Raw genomic sequence first — 14,278 nt, forward strand, 5'->3', positions numbered from 1 at the left:
GACTTTTAGGTGGTCTCAAACTAAGTACATTGGTGGTATGCTCTTGGAATCTACATCTGATCCCTATTTGTTCTCAGTTCCCCTATGTCTTACTTTTTCTTGGGTGCTTTAATTGTAATTCTATAACTCTTTACTGTCCCATTTTCTTCCTTTTTACTGGCGCTGATATAACCTAAATGTGTTGCAAGCGCAGTAAAACCCTTAAAAACAAATAACATATACATTTAATATTTTTCTATATTATGACCAATGTAATTAAGCAGTTTTTGTATTTTCCAGAGATGAAGCTGAAGACCTAGCAAAGAGGTTACGTCTACGGTTCTATCCAACATCTGTCAAGGAAAATCTGAATGTTGAGGAGGGTAAGCTTGAAAGTTGTAATTGGTGATTATCATGATAATGGTGATGATGATGATGATGATGATGATGATGATGATGATGATGATGATGATGATGATGATGATGACGACGACGACGATGATGAAGATGATGATGATGATGAGAGATGATGATGATGATGATGATTTATGATGATGATGGATGATGATGATGATGATGATGATGATGATGATGATGATGATGATGATGATGATGATGATGATGATGATGATGATGATGACGACGATGATGATGATGATGATCATCATCATCATTATCATCATGATGGTCAAGATGATGATGATAATGGTGGTGGTTGTGTTGTCAAAGGGTGTCTGAGAAAAAGACAGTGGGGAGGCCATAGAGAAAGTAACAATTTCCTATGAGAGGAAACAGTAAATATTTGTATTGCTTTAATCTTTCGCGTTACTGATTTTTTTTCTCTCCCCTACCAGTGTTCCGGTACTTAGCAGAGAAATATATAGACCAACTCAACACAGTTGTACAGGAAGAAGTCAGTCAGCATAAGATTGGTCAAGGTAAAAAAAAAAAAAAAAGTCAAACACAAAAAAAGACAAAAACAACAAAAACATGCCAAATTAAATGTTCACATCCAGTTGGCACTGTTTCTCAATTCCATAATGCTCAATGTGCTTCATAATTTTGTATTTATTGTCCTAAACTGGGTGTTGGAAACCAACATCAAAATAGTGCCAGCTTTTTATCTTACATCCGCACATGCTCCTAACCTTTTCATCCTTGTATTTTCATGCAAAATGTTTAGTTTAGATTGTGCATGAAAGAGAGTACAGCGGAAATGTCTCATGAAAAAAACATTTATAAGGGTTTAATCGTCTCAACAATCGGGTCACCTCTATGTTGTAATAGTAGCATGTCCAACTGGTAATCAGAAAGAATGAGGACTGATACTCATTCAAACCAGTCTTCTGTTTTTGAGGGTGAATATTTTACTTGTATTTTTCTTTCTGCTTTGTCTGGCACTCGTTTTTGCACACTTTTTGAATTTTAAAATCTTACACGGGTGACTGATCCAAAGTTTCTCACTAAATTCACTATAGCAATATTCACTGTCATTGAAGAAGTGCTTAGAGATGCCACTGAGGGAGAGTTAGCGCTATAGAAATAATTTTCATCATTGTAATGAAGGAACATTTATAATTAGATTCATATCAAATATTTAAAAGATTGATAATTTACTAAATTTATTGAGATTTGAATTCGGTCACCCTTAATCCTGGAGTCAAGTCCAAGTAAAATGTCTGACAATATTCTGAAGAATTTTCTCCAATTTTATTGTGTTTAATGTTTTTGTTTATAATTATAAAAATTAAACGACTTTCCCGTACTGTCACATTGAAAATAATGTGTCCTAGACGTGAGCTGAAAATTGGTTCTCTTCTTTTCTCAGACAACATTATTAATTTTGGACAAGTGTCCTTAAAAAGCCCTTTATGAATTGACATTATATTTATCTATATCTTTTACTCAGGTTTGATGAATGACTACAAGAACCACAATCACGACAAAAACCATAAACCCACTATAAGTCTACAACCTAGCAAAAGAAGAACACACGGGAAGAAGTCATTAGTCACAGCCAAGTGTTCCCTCCTGTAGTCTTTCGATTTATCCAATATAATATAGTCCCATTGATATCTTCATTTACATCGAATAAACATGTTAAATTTCTTTTTTTTTTTTACCATCACGTCATAGAAATCCTAAAGAATCCTTTCCTTTAACTAGTTCTGTGTGATTGTGAATTGCAGTGCTCAATAAAATCCTGGTATCATCTTGGATATCTCTCAAGATAAAGTTGTTTAAAACAGCTTGTTTAATCTTTCACACGTTAAATTCAAATGTTGATTAAATTAAACTTTATTTTTAAAACAGCCTCTCTGATGTTGCTTTTACAGCCATTGGAAATTAGGGGATGAAATTGCGGTTTAGGGGGGGGGGGGGTGAGGGATCAGTCTGATGAATAAGCTATTAAGTCATTGAACGATAGATGTTTACAGATAGAACTATTTTAAAATGATTCCTTAAATTTAAAAAAATTGAAAACAAAAATTATTTACATGGTAATTAAAACCTGTTTAAAGCCTATTCCATCAGCTGATTTCCACACTAACATTAAAATAGGTTAGATACTTAATTTACTTTGCTGAACTCGGACTACTGGACATTTGACATCCAGTGTCATTGTGCTGATTTCCCAAGTGGATCCACGGATGTCAGGTTGATGCAGTTTTTATGGTAGCTGATCAAGGAAGGAGATTTTCTCTTAAATTTTGAGAGGTGCGTACATTCCAACAGAATAACAAGGTTTCCAATTTTCCGTATATTTATGGAATTCAGTATGTTGTAGACCCTCAGTGAATTTTCCAATCACCTGCTAGACGGGAAAAAACGTTATGTGTTTTTACTGGAGTTCAGCACTCAGAAAGGGGTCTGTCTATTTGTTTGCGTAAAATTTCAGTAAATTTTTGTCTCCTTAATTGGCAACGCTGTCAGATTATAAAGTTATATGTTTGAATAAACAAATATATAGTTCTCATCTTTACTTTTGAGTGCATTTTCGCTCCATGGAAGGTCATTTGACCCGGTCATTAAAGGACTAAAAATGATTGCACCAGAAACTGGTATGCTATGTCTGGCACAAGGAAAGGGTTCGAACTTTGAAAATGTTATTGCATTTTATTATTGTAAATGTAAATTCTGCCAATACGGCAAATTGTAAATTATTTTTTTGTGTCACGAAATGTATCCTCGCATTATATTTTATGAATTCAAGTGGAATTTTCCAATCTTTTTTAAATTCAGTTTAAAGAATGAATTTTTTTTCTTTAAGTAACAGAAGGAAGGAAAAGGGCTATTTATGTTATTTGGGCATTAAGGGTTAAACAAAATTATTTGAGGAAAAGGAATCTACACCACAAAACATTGTTTACAATTTTCCCGGGTTTTTTTGGGTGTAATTACTGCTGGCTTTGTTTTTTTTTTTTTTTTTTTTTTTTTTTTTTTGTTGTTGTTCTTTATATGTAACGCCATATGTGTAAAGAGTTTTCATTTTGTTGTTTGATTTACTTTTTAAATATTTACCTTTTTCTTTTTGAAATACTTATTATGTTTATGCGTTTACTTAATACCGAGCTACTAATATTTTTATGCAGATGTTCCAAATCAGTTGAGTTAAAAAAATTTTGTATAGGTTTTAAAAACTTTATGTTTATATTGAATTGATCTTGTCCGAAATATAAAATTTGGACAAATTACCAATTATTCCAGTTTTTATGTCTTATATTTTCTTTGTTGTAAAGAATATATTATGTGTTTTCAGTAACCATAGCATTCCATTGATATAACATGATGTAAATCATTGAATTTTAAATGTTGTATTCTGTCTCACTAGTTATTGTGTAGTAATAATCATTCAGATGAAATATTTAATCACTTAAGACATTGACAAAAGAGATGTTTGAAACTGTCTAACTTTTTACGAAAGTAAGTTACAATGATAAAAATGTTCATGCTATATTGAATTTGTGTCAGTGCCGTGCATGTTATTCCATGCTCTAGCTAATTTGACATGTTAAAATCAAACGACAATTAAATTCGAATTTTGAAAAGTTACATAGTTTCTTATATTCTCTAATTCTGGAAGAATGGATCTTAGTCTTTCTTGATCTCAATAAGTGATATCATACACCATGGACTACAAAGCGCAAATTTGATGTTTCATTATATTTCACTTCAATGTTGTTATTTATAGTAAATACTTTATCTTTTGTTTACAAGCTGAAACTATTTACATATGTGTGATATCTTTACGTATTCAAAAGTTTATATCATATCGTTGTGATTTATTTATGTGATGCATTTTTTTTTCAAAACAAAGAAAAAAAATGAATTATATCACTGATCATATTTTTGTTCGTTGATTAGAAATTGAATAGATATAAAATAATGAATCTCTGGGGGGGGGGGGGGGGGTATAGTCTCTGGATCTCTGGTTACACGTTGCATAAAATGTCAAACATAGGAACTTATTTTTTTATTTGACGTATTTGAAATAAATCTTGTTTACTCCTAAAAATATAAGTCAATCTTGACCTCGACATTTATTCTTATGCTCCCAGTAAAATGCCAAAAGTTGGGCAAAGGGTGTTGCTAACCGTGTTTTGAATTTGATTCAATGTTATTAAATTATTTCTTCATTGTTCATTGGAAATAAATAGGAAGCATTATTATATGACATACATATCCGTTTAAAATGCAATGCGTCAATAATGAACTTTAAAATATATATGAAGCTGATAAGTTTAGATTTCAGATAGGTCAAAATCGAGTTTCAATCTTTTTATGTGACATAGAGTTGGTTATTTGTGATATGATTACCCTTTTTTCCTTAACTGGTAAATTATTATAGATCCACTTTTCATTCTCAGCTGCAATCTCGGATTTTTTTTAATATGAAAAATGCGAAGTAATATTTCTGTAATTTATGTATACCATTACCAGAATCCATAAGATATCTGTTGGAGGATAGAGTTGTAAAACTGCATCCTCGATTTATTTTATTAATGTCTATTCATGTTTAACTTTAGTATATTTTATATTTAATGATCAACAATAATAAAAAACTTGAACGTTTTGATACAAACGAATACATGGAAAATAATGAAATTTCTCTATGTTTGGTTATAGTTTTATAACAAATATTATTTTTTAAATTGTGGGTATACTCACCACTCATTAAAGATCTGCATATTTTATAACCTTGGAAACGAAAAGGTTTCCTATTTACAACTAAGAAAGACTCGAGTTTAAGAATTATTGAATATTTTTAAAATAAATTTAAAAAAAACACTATTTTTATATTGAAAGATATGTGATGAAAGCATTTTGATAAGGTAATGTGAAAATGTTGCTAATATTTATATCCAATGTGCATTTTATTTTTTACATTCCATCGTATCACTTTAAGTCCTCAGCAAACCGGGATTTACAAAGCAATTTATATAATCCGTTTTGTTTTAATGTTAACTAAATTTTAATGATCTTGCCGTCGAATGCCAAATGCTTTTATCCCAGCATGATTTTATGTTTTTGTTTTTATAGTATGTCTCATCAATATTTAGACCTGTTAACATTTATGTAATAGTGATAAAACAGTCGTAAAAGAATTGCCATATGAACAACAGCTGTCTCAGACTGACATTTCTCTAAGGGTATTATTTATATTTACAATTACTTGTAATTTTGTATTATATTCATTAAAATGGAGGTGAACATCTACTTCTTGCTAGATTATTTAAGTGAAGATTTTTGTTTATCAATCTCATTTTATTGCTGCATTCCGGAATAAAATTATGAATGTCCACACTTTCTTTTATAATGTCTTTTCTTCAAGAAATATCATAATGGTATTAATCACGATTGAATTGATAGATTTTAGAAAACCGCCAATGTCATTACGCCATGAATGGAAAAAAATGTCAGCAAGCAGATTTTTCCACAAAATTTGTGTATAAAATTTCTATTTGAAACGAATTACAAGGTTTACTTTCCCTATTAAAGGCGGACGTGATAAGGGAAAATTGCACTTTATAACATGGGTGAACCTTGTCAAGAATCAACGAAGATTCCATTATCAAAATGTGTAGAAAGTCTTCCGTAAGGAACTTAGTAAATATCAATGAATTTATTCTATAAAATTAAAAACCGTCTATTTAGCAAACAACAAGAAATATATTATAAGACATGTTGTCTTTCTTTTTTTTGGGGGGGGGGGGGGGTGCTTGGAGAAGAGGCGCTGTTTATGAGTTGTTTTTTTTTCATTGTTGTTTATCAATCCACTATGATGTCGGATCGAATTAGAATTCTCAAGTTTTTTTAGAAGTTTATGTAACACAACTCAGTCTCTTCTATGAAGGCATTTATTTCAATTCAGATTTCATAAGTTGAGCCTCAAATCCAAGTCGATGCATCAGGTATATCCTGACGTGATTATTTTTGAGACCGGTTAGTCAAAATTCCTTTCTTTTTAAAAAAAATTATTTATTTCACCTGTGCTGATTTTCTTGAAGCTACCAGTATATTTTATTATGAATACCGATATAGGTGTTTATCTTTTATACATGGTCAAAGCCAATTGGAAGGGACCTTTTTTGCATAGGACATTTATTGCATAGAATTGAATTCGATAAAATATCCCTAAAACGTTTCATTGTTGGGTAAGAATCTTGAACAGTGATTTCCTGAAGTGATTTCATTTTCAACGCTTGTGATCATTTATTATTTTGTCAGTTTTTCTACATGTTATTATAAAATCAATTTCAGCTATACAAGTTCAGAGTTTTTCTTGGTATTTCACGTATAATTTCGCTTCCTAAACTATTGATTTATACATTGATTGTGTGTCAATGAATGTTTATGACGATTGAAGGTTTCTTGTTTGTTTTGTTTTGTTTTTTTATTTGAAATATTTTTTATCTCCTTCACTTTTGTTTAGTTATTTTATTTTATTTTTTCTTTGTAATTAATTCGATAAATTATTTATCATCTTTCTTGTACTCAAGTCATGAATGAAAACGGGCTCACTCTGCATTCTGCTTTATACATTTGGGACCACAAATGTGTTTGTGTTTGTTTGTTTTTTGTTGTTTGGTTTGTTTTTTTGTTGTTTTTTTTTTTTTGGGGGGGGGGGGGTAAATTTTCTTGACTCTGGAATCAATGCGTTTTGTTTTCAGAAATTTGTTTTGTTTTGTTTTTCATACAGTAGACAGTTCATATTTATTGTATTTTACTAGCGTTACTGATATGAATGTGCATTATATACTGCTGATTTCATCCAATACTTAATTAAATACCAGTACATAGAATTGAGTCTACATTGAGTAACATACAGATCCAGAATCAATCTTTGATTTTACTGAGGCATCTTAATCAGTGTTGAAATATTAAACATTACTTGGGCCAAATTTTGCCATCTCTTGTTCATGTTTTAAATGGTGGCCCGAATGTCTAAATAGTCCATAGCGGAGTATTGAAGTGATTACTGAAAGGGTGGGGTTTTGTATAAGGGACTTAAATCTGTCCCAGGATATGTGACTATTTCAAAACGATTTTTTAAACATATTGGCCCGAAAAATTTGCTTCAAATAAGTATCTTTTAATTAAACCCGTGACTCTTTGATTTATGAATTAATTTGGCAAGCAGGGGGTCATTGTAATCGATCGACATGTGAAGTAGAAATTTTCTGACCATTTGTCAGTTTATAACAGAAATATATTAACAGCTTTGTTTACCATGTATATGCTGATTAGATACATGTACGTATGATAACATTTTAAAATTAGTTTTAATTCTAATTTTGTAACGCTCTCGTTAGATAAACTTTGTGTAGAAAATGCGCTTAGCAAGAACGATAATTATAATAAGATTATAACGAGGGTAAATCTGATTAGGAGGAGGACGTGAAATTCACATTCCAATTTATTGTTGAAACACGTTGTTATGTTCCAACTTTCAATAACTTACTGCTGTCCTGTGTTTTTGTCTTCCAATATATTTAGTTTTTAAACGTAGCAATTCTTATTTAACTACCTTTGTAATGGAAATATTGGTAGTTATTGCCACTGTATTTAAAGAACCATAATTGTCCTGTTTAGTCGATGTCTTAAATAAAGAAAATTGTGATACAGCAATTTTGTTTCATAGTTATTTGCTTTCGTTCTAAAAATTATGTTCGGCTGTCGGCGCCAGTTTTGTGTGAGTGTTTGGGTGCTTGCAACAATGAAGAGGAACTGATGAAAACAATATGCGAGTATGAGGTTATCAAACTCTAAATGTTGGCAGTTGGTACGACTATTGCATGGTCACTTCTTGTGTAAGATTCTTGACCTATAAATTTCGAACTTGTTTGCATTGCCTCAGGAGAGCGAATGGGGAGTGAGTTTGACATTTCAAGAAGCTCAAGAATGTTATCATTATACTCCTCCAATGACCTATATCATATCTTATCAAAATGTATTCTTTATCGCAATGGTTGGTTCTTGAGTTTAGTGATTTGACATCAAGAATTTTCATTGTGGTCGGGATATTGTTTTTTGTTGTTGATTTTTTACAAGGATAGTAAGGAGGCCTCGTAATAGTTTTTGCAATTAGGCTTAAGACAAATCGGTTTTCGCCCAAAACAGTTGGGATATAATAATCTTTATTTTTCAATTCAACTCGTGGACTTTTCTCATCATCTTGAAACCAGACGAGTTATTTCAAGGCCTTTGCTGAAAGCGTTTGTTGCGAAGAGGACACTTGGAAAGTAAATAAATAAAATTCCCTTTATTCATCCCCAAATGGGCGAAAATTTGTCTTTAGGGTCTATTTCAAGGGATGACTGAAAAAACTCGGGCGTCAGCCGCAGTGCAGCGCCTCAAAGCCGTAGTGCAGATCTGATAATTCAAATTGTTATGGGTTTATTGTTATAATGGAAATACAATCAAACCAACGCAAAATTTTGCCCAATACAAGAATGTTAAATCGTATAGAATGTGAAATGATGTGTTATAGAATGCAAATATGTGCAACAAATATGGCCATTATGTACGTTTATAAATAGTTGTCAATGAAAAACCTAATATTTTCATTATTGATGGATCATTCTTAAGAATTTGGTTGATTTTAAAACCAATATGTCTGACAAAAATTCATTTTTAAACGTCATAACAGTGAAAATAGTCCAACGCAGACTTGGGCTTAGAATACTGATTCTCTAATTTCTGACACCTCTTTTTTAAATGATAACTATAAAATTGTTCCGAATGAATGGCGTCTACCATCATTATGTCGTATCAATTTGACCTAAAATGTCTTAACCCCCCCCCCCCCCCCCCAACCGAAAACCAAACACAACCAATTTGAGTCCACATAATATTGATTTATTGTATTCGGGCTATGCAATATTATCAACTAACGTTAAACGGCGGTCTGTTGCTAAGGTTTGATTGATGTGGGGTGTGCGATTATTTATCAATATGTCATTTTGTTATTATCTGAGCTTATTCCTCTTGTTTGAGATCCTGTGTGCCCGTAGCTTCGATGACCTCAGACCAGACATACAGATTATGCGGTATCTCTTCCTGTTTTCTAATTTCAACTAGATATCCCCAGTCATACTTTTTTCTTAGGTACTTTTATAATATTTTTGATATTCAATTGTCTTCGTTTTTACCGGCAATTATCCTCAAACAAGCGCCATAAACTCCGCAAAAAAGCAAAATCAGCACACTTCATTTGGTCTGCTATTTAAATGAATGAATGTGATGAGTATAAACATTTATATCGAGTATTTCCACGGATTCACACTGTTTTCGTTATTGCCCCCAGCAGGTCATATGGAACTATTTTAACGTTTCATAAAGTACCAGTCGCCTGTTCGGTGTTCTTTTTGTACTAACACCCTACAATATCCCTCACTGCCAATAGCTATGTACTTATTCACATCGGAAGGATAAATGCCTTACCCAAGGAAACAACGCCGGGACTAGAATTTTCCATGATCACGCTGACCCGTCCGGCCACCGATCACGCTTAACATCTCTTGACTTTTGTGACAAGGGGTCACCGAACCGCTGATCCACCAATCAACACAGAAGACAATACTATAATATGGATTTCATTATTTTGTTCCTTTTCGCTTTCAGGTGTAATTATTTTCAGAGTCCTAGCTATTTATTATTCAGTATTATTTGACATCCAAAGTAAAGAGGAGTAAATAGTGTAGGACATAGTACTGTATATAGTAATGTCTTCAGCACCTCTGATCACTCCATTTCATGTTATTAATCAATTAACTGCCCTTCTCTGGAACGACACGTATTTTGTGTGACGGTGGTCTAGTGGTATGACACTCGACTTCAGATCGGAAGGTCCAGGGTTCGAGTCCCGTTATGAGCGGTACATAGTCGAGTCCTTGGAAACGGCTATATATTCACATTCTCTCGCCGTACTCAGGTGTAAAATGAATACCTGGTCATTGACAGCGTTGTCACTGTACGAAAACCAATTATAACATCGCCTCACAGACGTCATGTCTCGTCTTACATATTAAGCGTTGCTGTTGGCTAGGGATCCCCTGTAAAGCGTTCTGAGCACATTAAGTGGATATTGCCCTATATAAAAGCTCAATTTTTGTTTTGTTGTTTGTTTGGTTTGTTTTTTGTTGTTTTTCTTTTTTTTTTCTTTTTTTTTTTGGGGGGGGGGGGGTTACTTGTTTTTTTAATTTGCCCAGAAACCTCTTCCTTTAAATATCGATCGATGGTCATTTAAATCAATCGGATATTTTAACGGCGAGTTTTCTGGCAAACATCTTAAATACGTGTCTTTCAAGAGTACGGCAGTTAACTTGCTATATATTAATTGTCCTCTGTTGTCTTCTGGTACCGACTTCTCTACTCACTTCATTTCATGTTATCAGTGCTGTAAACGGTTGGATGGTTTGACTTTCAGGAAAAGTAAGACACATAACACCAGATTCTTGCCAGCATCCGTCAGGTCAAACAATGTATTATGAAAAATGGAGACTTTGAAAAAATCATTATTGGTTTTGATTATGAAAAAAATACTATCTTCCGTATTATTGTGAAAATAATATAAAGCACCTGAGAAATTAATTGACCAGGAAGATAAATCTTTCTGGCTCAAACATAGAACATGGCCCGTTTTTATGCAGGCGGACTATCGCTTAGTCTCACTTCGTCTTCACTTTAGTGAAGGACTTGAAAAAAATCGCTTTTATTGTGAGCTGACCAAGCAAGTCCAAGACTAGTAGTAGTATTATCGTTCGGCTACACTTCTATGTTCAAGGTACCAATCCAGGTTCGGAAGTCATCATCACATTTGTTGATGGTTTCAAATCCCCCTTCCAGTTTTGTCTCTGGGCAATCTAGTACGAGGTGGTTTGCATCTTGTGGTGCTTGGTTGCACTTTGGGCATGTTGGTGATTCTTGGAGCACCCATTTATTGTGCGTGTTGGCAGCTGTTCTTGTATGTTTTGACCGTAGTCTATTTGCAGCTACCCAGTATTTTCTTGGTTGATCCTGTAGACCTGGGAGACTTTTACAGGGGTCTTCAATTAGTTCCCCTCCTGTTGGCTCATTCCTTTTCCATTACCCGCACCAGGCTTCTTGCGTGTTGTAGTTGTAGTTGTAGCACGTTGCCGTCATGCAGGAGCTTGCGTGCCCCAATGACCCTGAAGGTGATACCAGCTTGGATGCAATCATGCTGGAACAGCAACAGGATAGGGACCAGACGAAGGATGATCCAACCCGGCGTTCAGACAAGGCTTGCATTTTCCTGACCCACACTTCTAATCATGAAAGTCCAAGACTAAAATCACGACACCTTCGGACTAAGTTTTGTCAAGTTTTTTTTTCCCTGGCTCGGGTCGGGCTTCATTGTTTAGTCTCTGGTCGGGCTTCATTGTTTAGTCTCTGACTAGTTACTAAGACACATCATAGCGTCGACAATATAGGAGTTGTGAGATTGAGAGGGCTTCGATTCGGAAGGAAAACACATCGTTACGAATGACGGAGACAAAAAGTGCCCTATTGCTATTGACACTGGTTTTTTAAAAAACTGTAATAAAAATACAGATCATCGAAAGTACACATTTTTGTGAGTAAAAACTTTTTAAAAACCGATTTAATCGGGCTCGTGAATTGCGAGAGCATACCAGTTTGTCACAGCCCACAGTGGGAAAGCATGTCAGTTTGTCAGGCCTCGACTGTGCCCTGTGCATGATGGGAGTCATCGCTGACACTCTCAAAAAGAATAAGTTTTAATGAATGGTTGGTTGATTGATTGATTGATTGATTGATTGATTGATTGATTGATTGATATTGATTGATTGATTGATTGATTAATTGATTGATTGTATGAATTGTATTATATTTTTCAATTGTTTTCCAGAAAGAACGTTCATTGTTGAAATTTTACAGAGTAATTTGCTTTGATATGCATACAAAACGAAACAAGCTGAATTGACATATTAGATGGACTATCTCTACACCTCCAGTTTGAAGGTAGAGAATGACAAACTTAAGTTATAACTAGAGTGTTAACGTGCTGTTACTATTACTGCCATCAATACTCATATATTTAGATGAAATAAGAAATCTATCTTACTCATGAGTCTTCATAAAGATATAAATATGTTTAATTTAAAAGTTTGTATACAAATCAACTCAGTTTTTTGTGTGAAAAACGTGTTCATTGCAACTTGAAGTAATGAGAAGAGTAAATTAAAGGGCTGAAACGAATGGGGGTATACAAAATATTCTAGAGTAAAACAAATAAACTGTTATCTTAATTTCTTATGTACAGGACAACATAAAACTTCTGTAATTGTACATCGTTTTGTTCATCAGATTTACCGTCTAACAAAGGAATACAAAGAAATAATATAAAGCCTACTTGAGCTAACCTGGACCCGTTTTCATGAACGAGGACTAGATTTAGTTACGAGAGTAGTCTAGTAAATGACTAGCCAGTCTTAATCCTAAACAAAGGAAATGACTAAAATAAATTTCATGAACGCTTTCTAGTCTCGGATTAGCTAGTATCTTGCCTAGAAGTGGGCGGTGACTAATTCGGCTATTTTGTGCCGGCAACATCATGCTCTCTAGTTCACGACGGCAGTTAAGATACCCACCTTCATACTTTCAACGCAAAAGATTTCCAAAGAGAAATTAGCAACACATCCGGTATAGATAATATTTAGTTCTTATCATAATATAACTTTGTCATGATGAGTCAAATTACGTAATTCTGACAATCGACTGCTAGACTACAGTGATGTCCATGATGGTCGACTGTCAATTATATATTTAGGCCCATGGAAGTTTCAATAGAACTCAAACAATTTCAACAACAACAACAAAACAAAAACAAACAAACAAAAAACAACAACAAAAAATCCCCCCAAAAAAAACAACAAAACAAACAAACAAAAGAGAAAGTGTGTTCTGATGAATCACATTATTTCAGTCAGTTACAATGCCAGCAGAATAACTTTTGTCTTTACTATACTTTCTAATCTTTCTCTTTTTTTTTCTGTTGTTCTTTGACGCACATCCTTTGATTTCGAGTCTCCAGTCACTCGCAACTCACGAGCCGATTGGATTCAGTTGTTTGTTTGTTTGTTTTTTTTTTAATGTGTACTTTCGACGATCTGCGATTATCTTATAGTTTTTAAAGCCAGTTTCAATAGCAACAGGACACTTTTTGCCTCTGTCATTCGTAACCCACTTATTTTCCTTCCGAATCGAAGCTCTTATCTAAAAATAGCTGCTATCTTGTTGACGCTATGACGCATCCTAGTTACTAGGCTCAGTCTAAGCTTGTGAAGTAAAACTTGGCCAAACTTAGTCCGAAGGTGCCGTGATTTTAGTCTGGGACTTGCTTAGTCAGCTCACATGAAATCCGAATTTTTCAAGTCCTTGACTTAAAATCAGAGATAGAGACTAAGCGCTAGTCCGCGTTCATGAAAACGTTCCCTGGAGTCTGTGACAAACAGGGCAGCCTCCGAGTTGCGAGTGAACAGAGATTCAAAGTCGAAGCGTTCGCTTCAAAGAACAAAAAGAAAAGACGATTAGAAAGTATAATGGAGACGAAAGTCATTCTGTGGAGGAATTAGTTTTTTTTCTACGACTCCATTGATACGATCGTAATGAGTGGTTGTAACTGACTGAAATAATTGTGATTCATCAGCACACTTTCTCTTTTGTTTGTTTGTTTTTGGTTCAATTTGTTCAAGTTTCAATTACATTTTCATTGACCTAAATGTAGAATTGACAGTCGACAGTCAATATCACGTGA

General features: G+C 33.7%; 1 protein-coding gene across 1 annotated transcript in view; it reads left to right on the plus strand.

Annotated features, from left to right (window-relative positions):
- The window catches only part of LOC144957032 (ras-related protein Rab-23-like), a 29,926-nt gene extending 21,820 nt beyond the window's left edge, over nt 1-8,106 (plus strand). Inside the window, exons 5-7 of the mRNA XM_078887970.1 lie at nt 280-362; nt 834-917; nt 1,889-8,106. Of these exons, the coding sequence (XP_078744096.1) occupies nt 280-362; nt 834-917; nt 1,889-2,016 (295 nt within the window). The 3' untranslated portion in view covers nt 2,017-8,106. The remainder of the gene's footprint in view (nt 1-279; nt 363-833; nt 918-1,888) is intronic.
- Nucleotides 8,107-14,278: the final 6,172 nt, after the last annotated feature.

Source organism: Berghia stephanieae, chromosome 1 (genome assembly GCF_034508935.2).
Source record: "Berghia stephanieae isolate SIO BIC M18660-M18661 chromosome 1, UCSD_Bste_1.3, whole genome shotgun sequence".
NCBI classification, from domain to species: Eukaryota; Metazoa; Mollusca; class Gastropoda; order Nudibranchia; family Aeolidiidae; genus Berghia; species Berghia stephanieae.